The 10,639-nt window shown below is 42.0% G+C and overlaps 1 protein-coding gene across 1 annotated transcript; it reads left to right on the plus strand.

Annotated features, from left to right (window-relative positions):
- Positions 1-1,615: 1,615 nt before the first annotated feature.
- On the plus strand, positions 1,616-7,462 carry CCIN (calicin). The gene is made up of 2 exons (XM_010281884.1): positions 1,616-3,422; positions 7,163-7,462. The coding sequence occupies exon 1, from the start codon at positions 1,622-1,624 to the stop codon at positions 3,389-3,391; it is 1,770 nt and encodes a 589-aa protein (XP_010280186.1). The 5' UTR covers positions 1,616-1,621; the 3' UTR covers positions 3,392-3,422; positions 7,163-7,462.
- The last annotated feature ends 3,177 nt before the right edge of the window (positions 7,463-10,639 follow it).

The raw sequence follows: 10,639 nt of genomic DNA on the forward strand, positions 1-10,639 counted from the left end.
ACACAGCTATCGAGGAGGATGGTACTGGCTATGCTGCAGTTAATCTGCAGGTGTTGCATACACAAATCGGTTGTTTGGAAACGGAGTCTACTGCCCAAATTAATCACATATGGTTTTGATTTTGTTGAAGGTTCTGGTCATATGAATCTAGAAAAAAAACATGTATTTATTTAAAAATGCCTTTTTTTTTTTGAGTCTTGTAAAGCTCTTGGGTCATCTTGAAGCATGAAATGTGGGAATATAGTTATACAGTTCTGTACTGCTTAAACACACTTAGTAATATGAAAATGTGCAAGTCTGTGAGAGAGGGAAGTATATCCACATTAAAAACCTACACAAGTGGCCCCAGGTCATGCTCTGACTTTGAGCATTGGGTGCTTCCCAGGTAGGCTTTTGCCCTGTTCCTTATTTGAAGGTGCAGTGAAAGGAACTCTGGGCATGTGAATATCATAGTAATGAGGGAAGTTTGTTTCTCTTCTTTCTCCAAGCTTCCTCAGCAGTTTGGAGAGGGAAGTGAGATTATTACAGTAGCAGTCACAGCCACAGCTTGCACTGGGCTTTGTATGCTTCATCTCCTAGTACTCGCACTGTGGCTTTTTGGCTATTAGCTTTATATGGCTGACAGCGTTCCTCACCTTCCCTATACTCCATACTGTTTTGGCTTGACTCTTAATTAAGTCTTAAAACTTGCTGCTGTAGTCATATATAGACCTGCATATCATGACAAGTAACAGTAACATTCACCTCCGAACAGGGACCAAACAGCATTGTGTTTCTTAGGAATAGGGTAGGATAGGATATGTCTTGTGTTTTATGTCCCCTCCAAACCTCAAAGTGAACCAATGGCTTGTGCTCAGAGTACCTGACTGTCAAGGTAGCTTCAGAGGCGATGCCTTGGTGACTTCAGCAGATAGTTAAAACACATTTTTCTGCTGACTCTGCCCGCGTATATGCTGTATCACTATAGCAGGCAGCCACTGGCAGAGTTCAAGATGTAATCTCTAAAATTTGCTCATCATATTTTTTAAAGGTTTCACAAGTGTAAATTTATTATAGTTGCTAGGTTTTTATTTTAAAGTTCCCTTTTTTCATTCTCTGCTGTTGCATATGGAATCATTATACCAGAGGGAAGCTTCCTAATGGGATTAGTAGGTTTTTGTTCCCCATGCAGCTTTTTGACATTCCTTAGGTATTCTATCTAGTTGCTCTTCCTGCTATGATTCAGTACAGGAGAATGTTTCAAGCATGTGCATGTGTACATATGTAATGAATCAGCTGGTCTAGGTTGGGGAAGGGTGAGAAAATCAGTCTTGGTTCCTTTTCTTTCTCCTCCAACTTACTTGCTTACTGTGTTGCTATGAAAGTTGGAGATCAGGTTTCCCAAGATGAACCTGCTCTTGGGCAACAAATTTAAAGTATGTCATTTATGAAACTCCTATTACAAAAAATAAACACATGCCAAAGGTAGATGCAATTCTCTGTCCACTCATCTATAAATTAAGGCTTTTTCTGCCATCTTATAGTGAATAATAGACAGGTTTTTATATGTAAAAATAATAACGAATTTAACTGTCTCATTAATCTTATTAATTTTTTTCTTTGTTTATAGGTGTGAAAGAAAATGTCTGTCAGCATGCATGAAAATCGCAAATCTAGGGCCAGTACTGGCTCCATAAACATATACTTGTTCCACAAATCATCCTATGCTGATAGTGTCCTTACTCACCTGAACCTTCTGCGTCAGCAGCGTCTCTTTACAGATGTACTTCTCCATGCTGGGAACAGGTCATTCCCATGCCACAGAGCTGTTTTAGCTGCTTGTAGCCGCTATTTCGAAGCAATGTTCAGCGGAGGACTAAAGGAGAGCCAGGACAGTGAAGTAAACTTTCATAATTCAATTCACCCGGAAGTTTTGGAGCTTCTTCTGGACTACGCGTATTCTTCCAGGGTTATCATCAACGAGGAGAATGCGGAGTCGCTGCTGGAGGCTGGTGACATGCTGGAGTTTCAGGACATTCGGGATGCTTGTGCAGAATTTCTGGAGAAAAACCTTCATCCCACCAACTGTCTTGGCATGCTGCTGCTGTCGGACGCTCACCAGTGCACCAAGCTGTATGAACTCTCTTGGAGGATGTGCCTTAGCAACTTCCAGAGTATCAGCAAAAGTGAAGACTTCCTCCAGCTGCCAAAAGACACGGTAGTGCAGCTCCTTTCCAGTGAAGAATTAGAAACTGAAGATGAAAGGCTGGTATATGAATCGGCTATCAACTGGGTCAACTATGACCTGAGTAAGCGTCATTGTTACCTGCCTGAGCTATTGCAGACAGTGAGACTGGCCCTCTTGCCAGCCATATACCTTATGGAGAATGTGGCCATGGAAGAACTTATCACCAAGCAAAGGAAAAGCAAAGAGATTGTAGAAGAATCGATAAGATGCAAGTTAAAGATATTACAGAATGATGGAGTGGTTACTAGTTTGTGTGCCAGACCTCGTAAAACTGGCCATTCACTTTTTCTTTTGGGTGGCCAAACCTTTATGTGTGACAAGCTGTACCTGGTGGACCAAAAGGCAAAGGAGATCATTCCAAAGGCCGACATACCAAGTCCAAGGAAAGAGTTTAGCGCTTGTGCCATAGGCTGCAAAGTGTATATCACTGGGGGACGAGGGTCAGAAAACGGAGTCTCCAAAGACGTGTGGGTGTATGATACCCTTCACGAGGAGTGGTCGAAGGCTGCTCCCATGCTGGTAGCTAGGTTTGGGCATGGCTCTGCTGAACTTAAGCACTGTTTGTATGTAGTAGGAGGACACACCGCAGCAACTGGTTGCCTTCCAGCTTCCCCTTCAGTATCTCTAAAGCAAGTAGAACAATATGACCCAGTGACCAACAAATGGACCATGGTTGCCCCACTGCGAGAGGGAGTAAGCAATGCAGCTGTAGTCAGTGCAAAGCTTAAGCTCTTTGCTTTTGGAGGTACCAGCGTTAGCCATGACAAGCTGCCCAAAGTTCAGTGCTACGATCAGTGTGAAAACAGATGGACGGTACCAGCCACCTGCCCCCAGCCCTGGCGCTACACAGCTGCAGCTGTTCTGGGTAACCAGATTTTTATTATGGGTGGAGACACCGAATTCTCTGCGTGCTCCGCTTACAAATTCAACAGTGAGACATACCAGTGGACTAAGGTGGGAGATGTGACAGCTAAGCGAATGAGCTGCCACGCAGTGGCATCTGGAAACAAATTGTACGTGGTTGGAGGCTACTTTGGCATTCAGAGGTGCAAAACGTTGGACTGCTACGATCCCACGTTAGACGTATGGAACAGCATAACAACTGTGCCCTATTCGTTAATTCCCACAGCATTTGTTAGCACATGGAAGCACCTCCCCTCATAATTACATGTATGTTGCAATTACAAATTATCAGGTAAGAAACAGCACCTTTGAATTCCACTCTAATAATGCTTTTCACAAAGCTTTTCAGCAGCAGCTCTGAGGAGGGTGAGTATATTCAATGCAATTTTACAGCTGGAGCAGCTGATTCACGGGCCGCTGTAAGCCCTGCACTGATCTGTGACACAGCCAGATGCTGGAAGTAGTTTCCCACCTATCTTGCACCCATTTCTCTTTACAGGGCCTTTTCCTGTATGATTTAGGTGTAAAGGACTGAGCCAAAATAATGTTTTCAACTTCTGAGGAAATGCAGATAATCTTTTGGAAAGTGAATCCTGCTCTGTTTTTAAATACTAAACGCAGGCTAAACAAGGGTTTGGTGCCATTTTCCTGACGACAGAGGCTAGGTCACTCAGTATATCCAGTAACAGTGCTGAAAAAATACGCTAAATTCTGATCTGAAGCCTGATAGTGAATTCACTTGAATTTCCAGGTAGACAGCATGCTTTCTCCATGCAGGCAGCCTTTGGGGAAACTTGCTGTCTTATGAAAGGTGTTTTACAGGCACTTCAGGCGTAACTTTCCGTCTCACCTAGACAGCATGGTTGCATCTGCATTGACTAAGGTTGCATTTGCTCCATTGGTACACTTCAAAATACAGATTTTTTCGGAATAGTTATGATCATATGTTGGGCTAGATATACTGTCAGGAAGACATATATTTAATATTGCTGGCTGAAATAATTACTGGTCTATAGCACACAGTGTTCCAAAACAGTTTAATTATACATAATGGGCCAAGCTCTTACACCTGGTGCAACTTCAGCATTGTATCTTCTCACAAACAGGTCTGAAATTGGCCTTGCTTGGTTGGTTGTTCTGAATTTTTGATTTTGAGGAGGAGAAGAGAAGAAATCTGTGTACCAACACATTGACAATATTTTTCCAATCTGTTTTTTTGTGCTAGTTACTACCTGTTACTTCAACTATTACTAATTTTTCCATATTTTTGTCTTTTCTAGAGTTACATCACTTAAAATAAGTCACTGACATTTTCCAGCTATACTAATCTGTGTATTTTGCAGGAAATCTGGCAGAATCCCCTTAGTGTTGTGTGGCTTTTTGACCCCCACCTCCCCCCTTGAGACTTTAGTACAGCATCTCATTTACCACCAGCCAGCCAACCAACCATAGTGGTATGCTTAATCCTAAATATGTCCTGTGAGTGGTATTTTCTTTTTGGATTTTAACCATCTGTAGAGTAACCATGAAGACAGGCAGGTTAGAAGGAACAAGGCAAATAAATACAGTTGCAGTAATTAAACAAGCTCTGCGTTTGCATCTAAGTTACCTAGAAGTCCAGACTGATGGAGATTCTCCAGAAAATAGGAAGAACAGCTTTTGTATAAAGACTTCCATAGGTTTTTCTGCTTGGGACAGATCACATTTTTTTTCTGGTATCTTTTGCAGCTGGAGACATTTGCCAGACTCTTGCAGTAAACATGAAACCCAACTGTCTTTGAAGCAGTGTAGATAGAAGTATATTCCTAGAAATGCAGGGTAGCTGTGAAATTCCTTTCTTTGTGTTACCCTGAGGATTCTTCTTGTAGTTGTCTTTCAGCCTTCAGCTGACTGGGAACTTTTGAGTAAAGGATACAAGGTTGAGCCCATGCAAAGCAGCAGGTCAGGATGGAAATCTAGGGTGAAACTGGGTTGTGTTGTGCCATCAGCGGCTCTTGTCTCAGGGGTTGCTTCTCTTGAAGTCGCTGCCCTCTCACCTCTCCTTGCTTTATTTTTCCCAGACTTACTCTTGGGAAAGCAGGGCAAACCCTTGAGACTTACAAGATCCTGGGTGCTGGGAGTAATCACACCCTAGACAGCCAGGCAGTGGAAACCCTGATTTCTGTGCTGTGGCTTCCTCCCTAGCTGGGAACAATGTCTTGACATCTTCAGTTAATTTCTATTATTACTGACTTTCAGCAGTTCTCAGTGTTATCAGAGCAGTGGCGTTGAATGCCCAGACTCGGGTCTGTGCCAAAAAAAATATTGACTTATTCTTCTGAGACTGACTTAATTGTTCTGAAGTTTACAGTGTATGAGAGGAAGCCTTTTATTTTGAAAAAGAGTCCTTGGTATATAACGGTGCAAAAAGCTTTCCTTTGCTCTGCAATATCTCGTTAAAAGCCATTATTTTAGCTTCATTAACACAAAATAACTGGCTTAACTAACACACAAGATAACTGGCTGAAGACAGGCGTAGATTGAAATCTCTCCAGTGCTGTGTGCTCATCCAGCGAGTAGTTTTTTTCTTTTTCTTTTTTTTTATTTTTCCATTGACTCCTGCTGCTTTGTCAGTGGGTGGGAGGGACAAAAAGGAAATTACTTTTGATAACCCTCTGTTTTCATGGTGCTGTGTGGCCCCGATCTGACAGCTTTTAGGAAGACTTCAGTCTGTTTTGTCCCTTTCCTCAAACTTGGGGCTTTTGAGTGGGTTGGAGATTTTTTTTTTTAACCCCTTTAATTTCACAATTGTTTATAACTTTTTTTTTTTAAAGTTCATCCCATGGCAAGGAACATTGGTTTGGATTCAATGTTGATAATGTGTGTTTCAGTGGGAAGAATGACACACTACCCTGAAGAATGTCTGGAAAAGACTAATCAACACTAAGTGCAGAGGCCTTTTTTTAGACATACTGAAGATAGTCTGTTTCAAGCCCACAGTTGCAAAGAGGCTTGATGCTCTGGGCTGTTAATGTAGGCTGCAGTGTTTCCTGTGAGTGTTACCTGCTGCTGTTAGACAGTACAGCTTGAGAGAGATGTGGTGTGTTCAAATGAGCTGTGAGTTCTTTGGAGCTCCTTTGCATTGTAAAGATGTAGGATTTGCCTCCTAAAATCCTAGCAGTGCTGTCAGAAATGACTGTGGTGAGCTGATGATGCTTTGGAAGCTGGCTTTTTAATACAGCTTCATAGTGAAAAAGCAAAGCACAACCTCAGCATCCAAAGGCTGAATATTTCATTGAATAATCGATTTTTCTAAAAGACTCTAGGATGGAACTATTGATGCATGGTACATTACTCTTGTGAAAAGAAATGAGGCAGAATTCTGCTCTAATGAATAGCAGATATGTTTTAAGTAAGGGGATTATATGTCCGTTTCTATATTATGAATAAATTCAATTCATAATTCTTCATGGTGAATGGAGTTATTGGGGTGAAACACCTTAACCTCCCCTTCTACTTTACTCCAACCAGTTTTGCCTGGGCCCAGGGGTAGAAAAATCTCTTTGCACTAGGTGTTCATGTGGGCTTTTGTGGAAGAGAAGTGCACAAAGTTGTATTCACTTACAACAAATCCACAAACCTTTAACATTTTGAGGGAACATAGAAATGTTGAAGTATGCAGGATGCAGAGCCTGTCACGTTGAACTGTATTGGGCCAGTTTGATGTAGGTTTCAAATGACTGGATTTAAAACAGAAACTGTGGTCAGTAGGATGGTTTGCAGAGTAAGGCTAGTATAATAATAAAGGTAGAATCTGACCCTAAATAATTACATTCTTGACCGGCTTACTTGTCAGTAGCTGGCTGTTGCACAGGAACACTGAGGTGGTGGTGGGGTGGGGAAGCCCATCAACTGGATTGTATCCGAAGCCTAGCTTTTAGATCTTCTTTGACATCTAATAAAAATCTTATGGTACATTGTCTCAGTAAAACTCTTTGTCTTTTCTCTCTGTCTCCCCCCTCCCCCCCCCCTTCCCTCTTCCCATGCTTTTAGTTTACTCCTTTACTTGGAGAAGAGAATTGGAACCTCAGATCTGGGAGAAATGGTTTTAATGAAGAAAAAATCGTTCAGCATCTCTTGCATTTGAAGAAAATCATCTGCACCTTGTAAATTACCTAACCTAGTCATGAAGGAATGGGAGGGAAAAAAAATTGTCTTCAGTGCTTCAGCACATGGTTTAAATATGAATGGATGAACCTGTGATCTGGTCCTTGTGCTAGTAATTGTGGATTAATGCCAATATTAATCAGTCCTTCAAAGAAGAAAAAGAAGACAGAACTTCTCTGAGCTGTGCAGCACACAACACTCAGTTTCCATGGACTCTGCTGTTTATATGTGAAATTTGAAACGGTTGTCACCTCTTTTTATGGTGGTTTGAAGTGTCAGTGCCAGCTGCAGGGAAAGCAGGCCAGATCTGAAACAGTGAGATGCTGCTGTGAATGAAGATAACAGCGGTATTGCTGCTGAACGCTGCGAACCGGAGCGTGCTTGTCTGTGGGCAGTGCCTACAGCATCTCTTAGGTCCCACGTTGCATTCTCATGTGTGCAGTGAGGGACCTTCCGCTTGATAACGAACAGCCGAGTGGTGAAATGTTTTTGAAACAGTGGGGAATGAAAATTACATCCCTCAAATGCTCCTTGTTCCCTTTTCTCCCTGTATTTATAAGTAATTCAGACTGTCCCATTCCTGTTACGTTACTTGTTGTAGATATAGTTATTTATTGTTCAGTGCTTGCATGCTGAAACAATGCCTGCAATAGTCTTCATGTTGCAAGGGCTTGTGTGAATTGTATGTTTTGCACATTTTGTGATCGCTGACTTGCTCTGCTGCACAAAGAAAGAAAACTGTTCGGTAACAGTTGGAGGTGGGAGGGAGGGGTTGCTTCCTGGTCGGAAATGGAGGGATTACAAGGCAGGCTCTTAAATTACACACATACTAAAGGAAGAAGCCATGGAGGTCACTTTCTCGGGCCACTAGCTCCCCAGGTTGCTTGTGGTATGTCTTGTAGATGGTGTCCTTGCTACATTTCATTTGTTGGTCATGCCTTTCAATTTCTGATCTGGAAGTAGCCAAAATCTCTTGCAGCTCTCTCTTTGTGCAGCTTCCTGATTGCAACGCAAATACTGTGGAAGAGCTTCTGGATACCAAGCCCAGATGAAGTCATTGTCCAAAGTTATTTATTTATTTATTGGGTTGGAGGACATGTACCTACAGTATAGCCACATTGACCTGAATGAGTGGAGTATGGTGATTCATGAATAAAAACAAAAAACCTCAAGATAGGTTAGTGATGAAGTCTTAAAAAAAAAAAAAAGAAAAGAAAAAAGAAGAGCAGCAATTTTGCACTGACTGGATTGCCTCGTCCATCTGGATTTCAGATGATCATCGGAGTGGCCAGGTGTCAAAGACCCAAGCACTCTAGCAAAATTCTTATGGGGATAGAAAATGAACTTCAAACCTCTTAATTTTAAAAATAGCACTCAAACTCTGCTGCCTTTTATTTTCCTTAGCCAGGTGTGTCTTTAAACACTTTGTTGCTCAGAAGCGTCAGATACAATCCTGAGAAACCAAACTTTGATTTTTAAATAAATCTGTTTCGTATCAGTCTGGTCTTGAGACAGAGATGAAGCTACTCTTTTTCTTCTGGATTTCAGAAGCTTATGTTTCACAGATGCTTTCTTTGCCAGATCCTGTCATGAAGCATGTATTGTATTGTGTGGGGTTTTTTTTTTCCCCCTAAATGTTTCTGGACCTCACCTGAACTGGCACATTCAGTAACATGATTGGTGTGTGCCGCGGTATAAGTAAAGAGCTGCATGCATGCATGCAAAACAAAAATAGTCACATTGGTGATGCTTGCCTTTCTCTGTGTGACAGTTGATGTAGCTGTATTTGTGAAAGCTTTGTCATCTGAAAGTGTTTGCACTGGTCACTGGAAGTTTCTCTGTGCTGCCTTACATTTGACTTGCTGTTTGGAGTAGACACATTTCAGAAATAGACTATTTGGAATTCTGTGAATACTGAGAGAACGTTGATTAACTAGCAAAGGCATTAGCGGTTTTTTAAAGGGTGAGGCCCAGCTAGATGTGAACAGTTATAGTTCCTCTGGTTAAGCTGATTTCTTGAAATGATAGATTTAAAAAGTGTTTAAACCTGCAGCCTCCTCCCTGCCCCTCACCCTGCTTTGGTTCTTTTCTTTTAGATGGCTTTTAAGCAATAGGAAAACATCTTAGATAGGGTAGGTATCCTTTCTATGTATCTGCACTTGCACAGGTTGCCCTGTTGAAGTAAATGTCCCTGAACTGCTGTTGCCTTTCATCTTGTGGATCACTCTGGGAGTGCGAAGGGAGCCGTAAAGTCAGACTTCTGTGCTTTGCATGTCCTCTCCCCAGGCACTAGTGACCACACAAGGTGCAAGGAAGTGGAGAACCAGGTCCTCAGGGGCCCCCTTGTTTGATTTTAGGTTTGAGACCTGTTTTCTCTGACAAGCTACTTCAGAGTCCACATGTGAAGCTGCACTGCATCTAACGACTTAGCTTATGAAATCTGTTTTGTAGGGCCGTGCAACTTCCGAAAGTGGGATGAATTTTCTGCAGCTGTTTCCAAAGTTGTGGCCTGCTTTCAAGTCTGCGATTAATTCCTGTGTGTAGGCTGAAGGAAGCCGAAGTCAGGGTGGGCCTCTGGCTCTGCGGGGAATACGCTAGGCTCTTGCTCTTTGAATTGATGTGGGAATCCTGGCTAGTTACTTGACCATTCCGGTCCGGCAAAACATCCCACACTTTGAAGCAAATGCAGTTCACAGCGGAGTGCACACAAAAACCCTGGCATAAGACAGGAAGGTTCCTCTTATTTTGCAGGCTGGTTGCTGTAGAAACATATAACAAAGGACAGCCTTCCTCTTCTGGTATAATTGTGCAGCCTCTTTTCTCTAGGTCTGACACCTGTCTGAATAAGAGTGATTAGAGCAGAATAATGTTCCCTTTCCTGGCTATTGAAGATAGGGTTCACGTGCTAAAAGAAAACTGTGCAAGTGAAGTAAAATTGTCTATGTTGTGTCTTTTTGTTTGCTACTACATCTTAAGGTTTTGTAAAACTTTTTTTTTTTTTTTCCACAATGTGAAACTGAAGGTCAATAAATTATTAGAGATTTTCTCTCCATGGAACATTTATTTCAAGTGTTTCAAGTGTTGTCTCTTCCTCCCCTCCCTCTCCACCCCCAAGTGCTTTGAATCCTTTATAATGTCCTTTTCATGTCCCCTTAATAAAAGCACATCGACAACATGCAGTTTACTGCTTTGGTTTAAGCTTCTGCTTCAGTTGTTCTGTTCTGCTGCTGTTACTATGATCTCTATCTCAAAGTTCAGCAGTTAAAACTCAAAACATTTAAGAACAGGAAATGCAAGTTTGTTGGTGCTTGCAGTACAGTTTAGCTGGTGCCTGATACGACTTGGAAGTGGAATTAGGCATCT

The sequence above is a fragment of the Phaethon lepturus genome, unplaced genomic scaffold (genome assembly GCF_000687285.1).
Source record: "Phaethon lepturus isolate BGI_N335 unplaced genomic scaffold, ASM68728v1 scaffold13192, whole genome shotgun sequence".
Lineage (NCBI taxonomy): Eukaryota > Metazoa > Chordata > Aves > Phaethontiformes > Phaethontidae > Phaethon > Phaethon lepturus.

What these genes read in the sequence shown, in the direction of transcription:
- CCIN (XM_010281884.1), top strand. Translation starts at nt 1,622, where the DNA reads ATGTCTGTCAGCATGCATGAAAATCGCAAATCTAGGGCCAGTACTGGC.